Source organism: Benincasa hispida, chromosome 7 (genome assembly GCF_009727055.1).
Source record: "Benincasa hispida cultivar B227 chromosome 7, ASM972705v1, whole genome shotgun sequence".
NCBI classification, from domain to species: domain Eukaryota; kingdom Viridiplantae; phylum Streptophyta; class Magnoliopsida; order Cucurbitales; family Cucurbitaceae; genus Benincasa; species Benincasa hispida.
Genome location: NC_052355.1, coordinates 39,214,498 through 39,228,727, shown reverse-complemented (window position 1 = coordinate 39,228,727; position 14,230 = coordinate 39,214,498). Strand labels below are relative to the sequence as shown.

The 14,230-nt window shown below is 29.4% G+C and overlaps 1 protein-coding gene across 4 annotated transcripts; it reads right to left on the bottom strand.

Annotated features, from left to right (window-relative positions):
• Nucleotides 1-360: 360 nt before the first annotated feature.
• Nucleotides 361-4,712, bottom strand: LOC120081174 (protein DETOXIFICATION 10-like). 4 transcript variants are annotated; one of them, XM_039035864.1, is made up of 8 exons: nt 4,386-4,710; nt 4,089-4,284; nt 2,222-2,766; nt 2,042-2,128; nt 1,682-1,738; nt 1,337-1,575; nt 1,040-1,245; nt 361-635 (listed from the first exon to the last, which is right to left on the bottom strand). In XM_039035864.1, the coding sequence occupies exons 2-8, from the start codon at nt 4,173-4,175 to the stop codon at nt 600-602; spliced, it is 1,257 nt and encodes a 418-aa protein (XP_038891792.1). In that variant the 5' UTR covers nt 4,176-4,284; nt 4,386-4,710; the 3' UTR covers nt 361-599. The 4 variants fall into 4 exon arrangements, with proteins under 4 accessions (XP_038891792.1, XP_038891793.1, XP_038891790.1 ...); XM_039035865.1 differs by having other exon boundaries at nt 4,465-4,710; XM_039035862.1 differs by having other exon boundaries at nt 2,222-2,660; nt 4,085-4,712.
• Nucleotides 4,713-14,230: the final 9,518 nt, after the last annotated feature.

Here is a 14,230-nt window from a genome sequence, read left to right as displayed (position 1 = left end):
AAGAATTTGGATGTTTCTTGTGGTTCTTTTGTTTGGGAGAATTGTGTTGATTTGTTTCTTTCGTCACAAAATAATAATAATAATAATAATAATAATTGTGATTTCAAATACTCTTTTAACTTTAATAACTAAACAAAATAAAGTGACCTAGACATTAGCTTTAGCTTATGTATAAAAATCTTTTAACTTCATTTCATACCATTTTTTTTAACCCGGGGTTAGTCCGTCTCATTTGCCCACCTACTGTCTTAGATTAAAAATCACTTTTAGTCTCTAAATTTTCATAGCAAAATTTATAATAATTTAATTTATATAATAAGTGTTAAGATTTAATAAACCTTCTTGCATAAATAAACCGTATTTTTATAAAATACAATAATTGTTATAGAACTGAAAGTACAAAGAACTAAATCCATGAAGATGAGGGACCAAAAGTATTTTTTAACTACAAAGAAGAGAGAAACTCGAGAAGTACCCAATGGCTGTGGCTTTTTGCATCAGATACTCTCTTCTGATATCTCAACTTTAATGGTTGGTCACAACTGCACAGAAGACAATCCCCAGTCAAACACTGTGTTCCTCATATTTATTTACTGAGCTCATCCTTCAAAGATCCTCTCCCTTGCTTCATCTGCCTGTAAGAATAACATGACAGGAAGAAATTCCCAGCACATCAGCTCAAAATAACTTGGCAAAGCTATAACAGAAGGCCATCTTATTTCACATTTTCTCTCTTTTGAAGTTGGAAATTAAATATGCTTGAGCCATTGTTAAAAAGTTCATCTTTAAAGGGACAAAATACCGCCATCCGTTTTATAGAACAAAAAAGACCAACAAATAAATTATTGTTTTAACCGTTTTCTTGCGTTTGTGACTTGACCCGCCTAATAGCCATTGTCAAGGGAAAAAAGTGTAGGCATTGTTATTCTTCTATACATGTTTTTCTTTACTTCCTAGTTTCCTCGACTTTTCATCAAACAAGAAAAGTATAAAATGGGATTAAAAAAAATTATAAGAATCTGAAATGGAAGATTTAGACCTGGTTTTTCCAATTAACATGGCTCATGACAATGGCAAGTAGAAGTGTCTGCACGAAAGCTCCGATTTGGATGCCAATCCACAGGCCCTTCCCTCTCATATTTGCCCAGAAACCAAGTGCTACAGCAGCTGGATTTCCACAGAGATAGAAAGCCGCTAAGTTCATATAAGCCACTATACGCTGCCAGCCACATCCTCTTGCAATACCTGATTCAACACAAAACAGATCAACTCTGCAGCATCCAACTGTGTGAAAAAAGTCATTGCCAATCGACATTAAACACACAAGTTTAACTACCTGAAAGGACCCCTTGAATGGCATCCAATATGATTGATATACAAACTAAGGGAGCCATGATAGCAACATAATCTACAACTTCCTTTTCACTGCTGAAAGCATAACCGAAAACATAACGAAGAGTGAAGAGAACCATGCTCACTATGATGATCCCCACAATTGCAAGAAATATTGCTGCCCCAGCAGCTAAACGAGCAGCTTGTGGATTCCCAGCTCCTAGCTCATTTGAAACTCTGGTACTGTAGCACCAATTACAAGAACAAAAGCAATTCTTTCAAAATGTGATGCAAATTTAACTGATTTACGCATGATAACAAGAAAATTTACAAAGGTCTTAGCACATACCTGCCTGCACTGCCGATCCCACATGCTAATGTAAATACCGTTGTCAAGGTATTGAAACTGTTAACAAAAGCTGTCAATTGAAAGAATCGTATTTCCTTTTTCACTCTTTTGTGGGTGATATCTTTCTTGTTAAAACTTCATGGTGTAACGTGAGTGATCTTTTTGTATTCAATATCTGATAGGTTAGGCTAATTGGAGGCTTTGTTTTTAAATTTCTAAGCCGTGAGGTTGGCTCTCCTCTCTAATGAAAGATTTGATTCTAACAAAAATTTAAAGAAAAAGTCATATTTTCAATCATTTTCCATGTAATTCAAAAGAAACTCATTTTTTTTTCACTTGAGGAGGGTAATAGAAGATTACCAAACAGATAGAACTGAAGATTCAAGCTCTGGATTTGGTAGAAGTCCAGACAGTAAGATAATCAGCTCAAACGACCACCAACTAAGGCTGCAAAATCACCAGAATTAAGAATAAACCAAAAACTCCATATTGATTATTTTATTTGAGATGAGAACCCAGAGAAAAGTGAAAGTAGATTACCAAGTCATTACTGCAGAAGGGATAGCAAAGTGAAGGAAGACCCTAATTCCTTTGAACAGTTCCATAGAAATTACACCACGAGTTTTTGCACACTTGGGAGAAAAATTCATATATAACGCAAGAAAAATCACATTCAACCAATATGAAATACTCATGGCTAAAGCTCCACCGAGGTTTTTGAGTCCTGCTTTAAACACCAAAACCCAACAGAGGGGTATGTGCAGACAAAAGGTGACCCAACTAAATATGAGCATGGGAATCACAAAAACTTGCATCTGAAAATATTTCATTAGTGGTTGCAGAAATGCATAAGCAATGAGCCCAGGAATAAGCCAAATCATGAAGTTCCCAGCTTCACGTGATATCAAAGGATCTTGGCCAATCAAAACAAGTAGCTTCCCCATGTTGATCCATAACAGAGTAATAGGGAGGCAAACTACTAGCAGACAAAATATAGCAGTGTAAATATGATTTCTAAATTTTTGATATTGTCCAGCCCCATAAGCTTGCCCACATAGAGTTTCAAGGGCAGTACCCATACCTATCTGCAAGTTTAGTTTAAAAGACAGTCAGGCATCTAGAGAATGAATTGCAGATGATAACTTTGCAAACCAAATAGACCATAGACTCATAACTTCTCATGAATGATAAAACATGGAAATCATCTTAATCACGGAAATGCAGTATACATATAATGTTAAGATCACATGTCTGTGGGGAAGTATTCTGAAAATTGGGACTGATGAGATTCTTTATCATGTGTAATTTGCATCATTTGGCATCTACAGAACTTATAACAGGTAAGTAACACCAAAGTTAATACCACTTCAACTTGTTGAGAAGTTCTCGTGCACAAATTATAACTATGAAAAACGTCCTCAATGATCTCTCTCTTTTAAACTTTTTTGGGGAATGGCTAATAAAGAAGTAGCATGGAATCCAAGTGAGTGCAATGTCGCATGGTCCTATTAGGTATCCATTACTTAACATTTGACAAGATGTCATCGCCTGGCTAATCTGTTACCAACTCCAGCTTTGGCTACAGAGAAAATCATCTTAACTTAGGAATGTGAGCAATGTCTTACATTTATTGAAACGGGGTTGTTACATATATATCGTTAAATCACCAATCGACCAAAAGCTTAAACTCATGAGTTATGATAAATTTAATCTTTTATATCAATACTCTATCCTTCTCTCCACTTGTGGGCTTAAAATTTAGTTGAAGGCCCAAGAGGTGGAAATCTTATTAATGAGTAGGAAATGACTTTATAGGAGTTGAATTCAACATCTCTTGCTTTGATACCATGTCAAATCATCAATCAACCTAAAAATTTAAATTTATGAATTAGGGTAATTTAATATTATATAATATTTTAATATATGTATATGTACACCATATCTCCTTTGGGTTTGAGTAGAAAAGTAAACTCAATTGTGCAAAAAGTCAAAGTGAATACCATCCTATAGTAGAGATATAAAGATAGGCATCGTAAAGATTGCTCAAATTACTTGTAAGGAGATAGTCAAGCAGGGGTTTGACACTCCCTCAATCTACTGGCTCCTAGCATTCAATCAAATAAAAACAGCGCCAAAAGATATGCATAAAACCTTCCTATTCCCTGATAGAGAACACCCTTCTTGACTTTTTAGTATCAATGTTATAATCTAAGATGAACCAAGAGGGAGACAGACCCAACTAAAAACTCTCAATCATCAAAGGGAGAATTCAAGTCATTATTTCAAAGCTAGTGAATATATAAGGAATCCATTTACACCCCATAACTGATAACCCACATATTACATGAAACTTGCAAATGAATCCATTTGCAAATCCAACATTGATGTGAAAAGGGCGGGAACTTACAATCACACTGAATCCTGTAACAGCAGCTAAAGAGACGGCTATGGCTGTGCTGGAGAGAGAGAGTTCATCGAGATGACCCACGATCATCAAAGAACCAGTCTGTATCAAGAACTGAGACAGATTGATAGCAGCCAATGGAGCCGCTAAGAACCCAACAACTTTCACCTCTCCAAAGAAAGCAACCCATGTCGTTTCTCTGCGATTATCGACACGTTCAAGCAATGGGAAGTCGGCCATGGTTAAAGCTAGACTAGAATAGAAAGCAAAAATCGAAAAGAACAAGAAGAAGAAATTCACAGAAATCAATGCGGTGGCGAGGAAACTTTTGAAGGTAAACAAATAATAAAATACAGGTGTGAGCAAAGCGTTGCACAACCAGGACACGTTTTGGCCGCCATTAAAATCTGCCCAACTTGCTTCTAGTTCATTCCATCTCTCTCTCTCGCTTGAAATATAAAGTAAAAGAGAAACCTAAGCCCCCATTTTCTTTTTCGCCATGAACAATGAGAGAGTATTATGCGCAGACAGAGAGCAACTCCATGCGGTTTCTTCAGAACAATCTACAGTGAAAAAGAAAAACTCAAAAAATTTGAGAAAAACATCCTTTTGTGCCGGCTATTTCAAGATGTTTTTAAATACATACAAATGAATCAAAATCTTTATAAATATGATAAAATTTTATTATCTATCACAAATAGAATAATAATCTAGGATGATATATTTTGGTATTATTTATAAATATTTTTAATAATTTCTCTTTAAATTAATTATTTTCCTATTTAGATTTTTAAAAATAAATTAAAAAGGTCTCAATACTAAAATAACTATTAAATTCAAAAAAATAATATATATTACAAAATATATTTTTGACCAAATTATTTTGTCATATCAATCTATTTTTTTATAAACATGAAGGGGACGTTTGGAGCAAAAATTATCATAAGATTATAATAACCATTTCTTGTTACGGTAAATACTATTTCAAAACTCCCCATTAGCTACAATAAATACTATTTCAAAATTCTCATTTGCTATCATTTTTACTATTTACTACAATTTTTACTATTTTACATTCATCATTTTCTTTATTCTTTACTGCAGTGTTTATTATTTCCTTCTCAAACTAAAATATTTTACACCTCAAATACATACTATATAACCCAAACTAAAATAATCTATATCCCAACTACACTCTCTTAAAACTCAACTATAATAACCTAGGAGTATAATAACCAACTCCTTGTCCCAAACGCCCCCTAATAGATATCTTAGTAAAGGGGTACGCCCCCTAATAGATATCTTAGTAAAGGGGTTTTTCTTAACCTATTTTTGAAAATTCTCAATGGTCAGTTTGAAACATCATAGGATTAGTATTTATTCTTTCAAATTTAAGGATTTTAAAAAGATATTTTTGTAATAAATAAAGATTAGATTCTCTCATTCTTCTAGTTCACATATTGTTAAAAAAATATTAAAAAATATATATATTAAAATTAATAGTTTAGTGCATAACATATTGTAGTTTTTGATTTGGTAAATAGTATGGAAATATAAATATAAATAGTCAAAACATAAAAAAGGAGATGGTAAATATTAAAGTTTTTCTACTTCACACCTTGTTAGAAAAAAGAAACTCTGAAAAATATATTGAAATTAAAAGTTTGATACATCTATCATATTCGTAAAATAAGTTTATAATTTGTCAAATAGGATATAAATATAAATAGTCAAACATAGAGAAAGAGATAGTAAACATTAAATAACTCCAAAATAAAGTATGAAAATATTAACCAACTCCAAAACGGTCCAAGAAAGAGAATATCAATGGTATGGGAAGGCATTAAAAACAATAAGTATGAAAAGCATTCGAATTAGATAAATCCACTTGAATTTCCAAAATGAAAAATTAACTTTACATGATACACGTTTATGAAAGGAAAAATAAAGTCGTCTCTCCCAGTTTTGGATTTAATTTCTATTTAAATTTTAAATTTCAAAATATTACATATTTATTCTTTAAATTTTAAATTTGATTTCAATTTAATCTTTAGATTTCAAAATACTATAATTTTATCATTTATATTTGAATTTTGCTTCAATTTGTCTCCTATGTTTAAAGATTTACATTTTTAACTTCAATTTTCTTTTTACTAATACTCACTTCCGTTTTTTTGAGTTAATTTATGTTAATAAATTAAATCGTTGAAAGAATTATAATTAATTAAGTTTCACGATTTTTATCACTTTTAAAATTAAATTTAAATTTTCACTTCATAATTATTTTTAATTAATTAATAGAAATTGATGTATATGATTGAAAGTGAATATTTAATGAAAAATTGAAGTTAAAAATGTAAAAATTTGAAACCTAGGGGACCAAATTGAAACAAAACTCAAATCTTTTTGGGTAAAATTGTTACATTTTGGAACTTAAGGACTAAATTGAAATAAAACTCAAATCTTAAGAATTTAAATATGTAATATTTTAAAATATAGGGACTAAAAAGAAACTAGAGTCAAAATTTAAAGACAAAAAGTATTTATTTTAAATAAATGACTTTAAAAATCTTTGAGAAAAAGAAAAAGAAAAAAAAAAAAAAAGAAATGAAAGACTTTAAAAAGTTGCAAAAAACACGATGGAAAGAAAATGAAATGTCGTCTTGTCTCACTGTCTTCATAATCACTAGGATTAAGGGTTTGTTGCGGTGGTTTTCTGAGCTGTTGCAGCAATTTTAAACCGTTGGATGATATGTCGCAGTAGTTAACGATCCGGGTAGAGACTGTGTTGACAACATCCATTGCAGCAGTTTTAAGCACCACTCAAATCAAGTTAAAAAACTGTTTGCAGTTAGAGGTGAGCATGATAGATCGAAAAATCGAACTGATTGAAACAAAGCGAAGTTGGTCGGTCGAAGAAGAAGAGGAATCGGTCGATGCCGGTTTGAAAAAAATCCCAAATCGACAAATTTAAAAAAAAAATTAAAGAATAAAACCTACCAAACTGATTGACCAACTTTTATTCCTCAATGGTCGAGATCGGTTTGAACATTTACTAAATCGACCATATTCGATTCGGTGGTGGTTTGATTGAAAAACTGACTCTGACCGACCAATGCTCACTCTTAGCTGCAATAGGTACCTCAATTGTAGTTGCTCTTTACATCAAAATGTAACGTTTTAGCAACTGTTGTTTCAGGTGCAATAGTTTAATAACTGTTGCAATCATATGTGAACTGCTGCAATTACAATTTTGATAGCAACATTTCTTTAAATAATTTTGCAGAGGTGAATAACCTCTGCTAATTTGAATCGATTAAAAAAACAGTAGTAACACTTCGTAATCGCTACAATATTATCCTATTGCAACAATTTATTATCGCTTCAATAGTTTGGCCATCTGCAACGATATTTTTTTTTTCTCTATTTCAATAGTTATATCCTATTCCAACAATTTATTATCGCTTCAACAATTTGTGTAACCATCAAAATTCTTTTATAGTTCTTAATCGCTAACATGTAGTTGTTATAGCCTTTTTGCCAGCAAATTTCTATTTTCCAAATTTCATTCACACTTCCAAAAATTATAATAAGTAAAATTGCAAAGGCAAGTAATAAATACTAATTAAGTATTAACAAAAAGAGTATACATTCAAATTCCTATGAAGTATTGTCGAAGAGTAATATCAAATTGTTATAAAATATGTCCAACAGCCCAACATCAATAAAACAAAACGAAAACAAACTACTTTACCACTGTTCCATTTTAAGTTTGAAACAGTTCGTTAAAGAGATTCGTATAAACTTGATCTACATCTTTTGTAATTTTTAAATACATTTTTCTTGTGGTCCTATTAAGAAATAAAGAATATTGAAATAATAAATAATAATATTAAAATAAACTAACTTATATTTCGTACCTCTCTAAAATGTTCCATTATTGCTACCAACTTGTGTAGAATTCATTCGTCCCAATGATAAAATTAGGAGTGTTCATGGGTTGGTTGAAACACTTTTTAGACCAACCCAATTATTCAAGTGGTAAATTTCTTCAACTTAAATGACTCTTCTTAAGTCATGAATCTAACCCAACCCAACTCAACCATGAAACATTTGTGTTAGATTGATTCGGGTTACTTTGGTCATTTATTTGAACTTTTGTTTTAAAATAAATAAAATGTTAATATATAAAAATTTTATTTGATACATTTCATATACTTAATTAAGATTAACAACTCAATTTCGATTCACCTAAATAACACATTTCAATTATTTTTAGGAGTAGTTGGAGAATAAATCATCTAAAAAATAATGAAATTAGATAAAATTAAACTAGATATATGTATATATAATATAACATAAGTAAAAAAAACATACTTTCTAAAATTAATAGTAAGTTTAGGTTGGTTTAGATTATTTTAGATGAAGTCATGAATCAACTCAACCTAATCTATAAAATTTTTCATTTATTTGAACCGAACCCAACCAAAACCAATTTAAGTTAGGTTGATCAGGTTTTTTAGGCATCGAGTTTTCTGAACCCAATAAATTGGAATAGAATCAATTATGTAAAGTAATATAGATGGTGAATAGGAAAGAAGAGAAAAAGTGTATATATAAATAAATAAAATATATTTAATGACCTATTGATTCAAAAATTTAAGTTAATGGATGAATGTCAATTTAATATTATATTATTTCACAATATGCTTTATGAAAGTGACGTAAAGTTTTGTTGCTTTCCACACACAAATAAATAAAAAGAATTCACATAGGGCATTAAAAACAGAAGAATATTGCAAATCTAGCGATTATTCTTTAGATTTGTAAATATAGTAAAAAAAAAAATTTAGTCCACTTTCCATTTTTTATTATAGTAATTATACCCTCATTTATGTATCAGTATGTATATCAACAACATATTTGTTATATTTTATATTTGGTATATCAATTAATATATAAAATATGAAGTATATGAGTTATATAACAATATATCAAAACTTTAAGAGCAAATTGCAAAAACCATCCTTAAAGTATAGTAGCAGTTGCAATTACACTCTTAAATTTCTAATTTAAAAAATTGAGTCATCAAACTTATATGAGTGCTAAAATTGGATCAAAATGGACCTTCAAACTTACATAATTATATAAACTATAACATTTGTATAAGTTTAAGAGTTCAAATTTTATTATTTGTGAGTTTAATTTCTACAATTATTATAAATTTGGTTAAATTTTAATATTTATAGAAGTTTAGAGCCTGTTTGATAACGTTTCCGTTTTCTATTTATGTTTTTCATTTTTCAAGAAACGGACTTATTTGATAATTGTTACCATTTTTTATTTTTAAAATTTGAGGAACGTTTCTAAAAAAAATATGAGCAAATTTTGAAAATCTAGGAGAAGTAGTTTCTACCCGTTTTATTTTTGTGTTATATTAAACTATTTCATTTTTCTAACAAAATGCATTCTTGGCTTATTGATAGTTTTGTATGTAAATAATTTCTTTCTACCCTCTAGTTGTGTGTTATATTAAACTATTTCATTTTGTTTTCTTTTCTTTTATGTTTACATCCATCTTTCATATTTTATTTATTAATTTTATATTTACAAAAAAAAAAAAACTGCTATATTTATATTTTATTTTAATTTTGGATTTTAAAATTCTCCAACGTTTAGATTTACATATTATTCTAATTTTCAATATATATATATTAATCTTTTTATATTTCAAAGTTCAACTCTCAACACTTTTATTTATTCTTTATTTTTTTAAAATTTATTTTCATCTTTTATATTTTTGTAATTAATTTTGCTATTTATAAAAATAATTCTGCTATATTTATATTTTATTTTAATTTTGAATCTTAAAATTCTTCAATATTTAGATTCATATATTACTTGTATACTAATTTTTTTTATGTATATATTTCAACTTTTGATTATTAAATTTTGAATATGCATGTTTATATATTATCTTAATTTTAATATTTTAGTATATTTGAAATTGAGTAGATTTTTACGATATATATAAATTTTATCGATTAAGACATTCATTTAACTTAATATTTTACAACCATGATATTTACGTAATAATATAATTAAGTTGGATTTGACTTGACATCATTTAAGAAAAATGGCTCAAGTTAGAGATGACAATGCCAATTAAATTTGGGCAACATATGAAGAATATGATGCAATTTATTATTATATTAGTTTTAATCAAGACTTGTATTAGATAACACAAAATTTTGATAATATTTTTTTCGATGTTTAATGTATGACATATCTTCTCTTTTTATGTTATATTGTTAAAAAAATAATTAAAAAAAATCAAGAAACAAGAAATAATTGTTTAATGTATGACACATCTTCTCTTTTTATGTTATATTGTTAAAAAAAATAATTAAAAAAAAATCAAGAAACAAGAAATAATTATCAAACAAGTTTTTGTTTCTGGTTTTTTAATAAACGAGAAACAAGAATAGTTATCAAACATATTCCTATTCTTGTTCTAAAAAAAGAAGAAATAGGAAACAAGAAACGGAAAACAGAAAAAGGGAAATGAGAACGTTATCAAATAGGCCTTTAGGGCACGACTTTTATTATAAAAATTTAAAGGTGTTATTGCAACTACCATCATAATTCAGAGTGGATTTTGCAATTTGTTCAAACTTTAATTACGTTTGTGGGAGATATTGTTTGTTCGATTATGACAAATATTATTTTGGAGTTTTTTTCTTTTTTTTTCATTAATTTGATTTTGATACTCTAATTTAAGCAAATTATTAAATAGCTTCAAAATAAGTATGAAATCATTAATTACGTCCGAGAAAAAAGAAAAACATCAATGGTATGTGGTAGGACATTAAAAGCAACAAGTATGAAAAGCATTGAAACAAAGAAAAATCCACATCAATGGTATGTGGTAGGACGTTAAAAGCAATAAGTAAAGAAAAATCCACATCAATGGTACGTGGTAGGACATTAAAAGCAATAAGTATGAAAAGCATTGAAATAAAGAAAAATCCGCTTGAATTTCCAAAGTGAAAAATTAATTTGATGTGATACATTACGACAGAAAAAAGAAATGGCTTTCAAAAATGTTGCAATAATCAATTGAAAGAAAGTGAAATGAATGGCATATAGAAATATTCACTGTCCTCGAGAATCCTGTTAGGCGGTGGAAAAGAATCAATTTAACAAAAGAAAATAGAGAAGAAAATGGAAAAAAGAGAAAAATATTTATGGATAACATAGTTCCATTGAAGTCACCAATGCTTGATTGCTTTCTGTCAACATGATTGTAATTCAATTGACATGAACTTGTTATCTTGTTCCTTTCTCGTCGAGTGGCATACCAAAAAAAAAAAAGATGAGCGACACAAACCGAAAGGAGGAACCTCACCTAAGCTTACCGAGACCCCTCGGGTAATAGCTTCACAACATTTTCAAATCCCATAACATAAGAAAGTCGTGGAGTGCATGACCTGCATCCAGATCCCAGGTATATATATCTTGACTTATCTCAAGCAATGTCCAAAGACTCTCATGCGAGCTTCAAAGTGAACCTTCTTATTAAAGAAAGGAGAAAGGGCCTCATCATTGAAAGCGGCTTCCAATTGCTTGAAAATTTTAAGTACTATCAATCTCGAGTCTTGAGATTCAAACACATATAAGTAAGGTTTTGAAAAGAAAGAAAGAGAGTAAAATTTAAGGAAAAAGTGAAACTTCTTCGAGTAGCCTTCGAAAGAAAGAAAAAAAAATGGAGAAGAAAATGTTAGAACCATCTCAAAGAGGAGAGAAAGAAAAGAAAAGAAGAAGAGAGACACTAGAGCAAAGAAGAGTTCGAAACTTAATGAAAGTCATTGAAGGGGTCGTGACAACACCAGAATCCATTGAAGAGAAAAGAGAAAGAAAAGAAAAGAAGAAGAGAGACACTGGAGCAAAGAAGAGTTCAAAACTTAACGAAAGTCATTGAAAGGGTCGTGGCAACACCAGAATACATTGAAAAATCATGGGTAAAACAAAAAAATGGATCATAAAGGCCATAAGAAAAGTTTTAATCTTGGTAAGCTTGTTTTTCTTAAGAGAATTGTTAAAGTGATGATATACTGAATTTACCACAATCTGTCAAATTAATCTTTTGAGCCAATCAGTAATTTAACATGATATCAGAATAAGAGATCATGTATTCAAACTCATTTAATGTCATTTCCTCTCCGATTAATATTGATTTCCATTTATTAGGTCTTTTATAGATTTTCAAATTCACAAAGGAGAGTACTAAAGCGTTGATATAATTAAATTTGCCATAACTTATTTTCTTAAGTTTTTGGAACAACAAATGATTTAACAAAGAATACTTAGAAATGGATGGTTTATCTCATGGGTGTCACTATTTCATTATTTATGAGATTTTGATTGTTGTGTTAGCGTTGGGATGTATGTCCTAAAGCCTCGTAGTTCATAAGTTATATAAAATAATTGTTGATTATTTTATATATGCAATTATCCATTAAGGAAAGATCCAAGGTTATTTTATGTGACTTGAACAGTATGTGGTAGACATAAAGGTGAATCATGTTCAAGTAATAACCTAAATGGTCTGTAGTTTATGAATAATGTTGGGTGCCTTATCTTGGTGACACTACTGATACGGTACACTTTGTAAATGTTACAAGAGTTGTAAGTATTACAAACGATTTGATTAAAATTGTTCATGTGGAGATATGCAAATGGAGGTATCCTATACAAAGCGTTTGTATAAGACCAGACTGCGAAATGATTAATCTATTTTTATAACACTATTAACTGAAGAGATTAACATTTCATAGATGACCTTAGATGACCATAGATAACTTGACTTTAATCCTAAGTAAGTTATGAACTACTGTCTATGAGGGTAGTCTTTTGATTTGTATGGGTGAGACGAAGGAATTGAATTCCTTGCAAAAGCATGTGAATGCTATGCATTTGGTTTTCAATTTTGAAAACATAAAAAATATAGAGACGTTTCATACATAATATGAAATGCAAGATAAACGTACAAACTTCATAAGCATGTTGCTCTAAAGAGGCTGGGAAGAAGTAGACTTATCCTTGTAGAAATCTCTTCTTCAATAAGTCTCCTTAACTGAAATCACAGCACGAACACCACTTTCTTCCCCAAAGATTAAGACATCACCACTTAGAACCTTTGCTATTCCTAGGACAAGAGATGAGAGTGTGGTCCTTTAGTGTTTTTCAAATAAGGGAAAGACAAAGAGTTTTGAGAGAGTAAGTGAATTCTTAGGAGAGAGACCTTTTCTCTGATGTTTCACGTTGTTTTTCATGCACTTTCTAAATTCTCAATTCAAATTAAAAAAAAAAAAAAAAGGAAGAGATGGGAGTTACTCTAACTCTCACCAGTAATGAAGAATAACTCCCCTGTAGTGGAGAATTATTTTATATAACATTAATATTATATTCATAATATAATATTAATTTTATAATATAGTTGATTAATTGACCATTAATAAAAAAAATCATATAATATGCATCTTAATCATATTAAAATGCAACTCTCCTATAGTCTTAATATGAATCTTATTGATATTAATGTTAACCTATAGTATTTATATGAATCACATTCATATAATTAATATTTGAATTTTATTCAAATATATCACTCTCATATATTATATAATAATAATAATAAATCATATTTACAATTAACTATATATTATAATGTATCAATAGACATTATGTCAATTTGAATCTCATTCAAATATTTATCTCTCCTATTGATTATAAATCATATTCATAATAACTATAATGTATCGATATACATTATATTAATTCCATTATACATAGTATTAATTAAAATTACATTATTAATTAACTATATTTTATAATGTATCAATATACATCATGCTGTTGGAGTTAGGAGCATGCAAGCGGAAGCAATTAGGATCTAAAACACTCTAATTTCATTAATTTAAGGATCAAGCATGCTAGTTCAAAATTGTAAAAAGTAGAGTTCTTTGAGCAAACCTTGATATAGATCGAAATTGAAGCTGTCCATTGGTTTTTTTTTTTTTTTATCACGAATATTTCGTAGACTTGCTAGAGTCTTCTCCGCTATTCTCCAACCTTAGAACGGA

Bases quoted from the DNA above. Each gene is read 5' to 3' on its own strand.
- LOC120081174 (XM_039035861.1), bottom strand. From the start codon at position 4,325: ATGGCCGACTTCCCATTGCTTGAACGTGTCGATAATCGCAGAGAAACG. The intron at 2,767-4,088 runs GTAAGTTCCCGC...CTAAACTTGCAG, and splicing joins TTACAGGATTCAGTGTGATT to ATAGGTATGGGTACTGCCCT. The intron at 1,576-1,681 runs GTATGTGCTAAG...TTGGTGCTACAG, and splicing joins GGGATCGGCAGTGCAGGCAG to TACCAGAGTTTCAAATGAGC.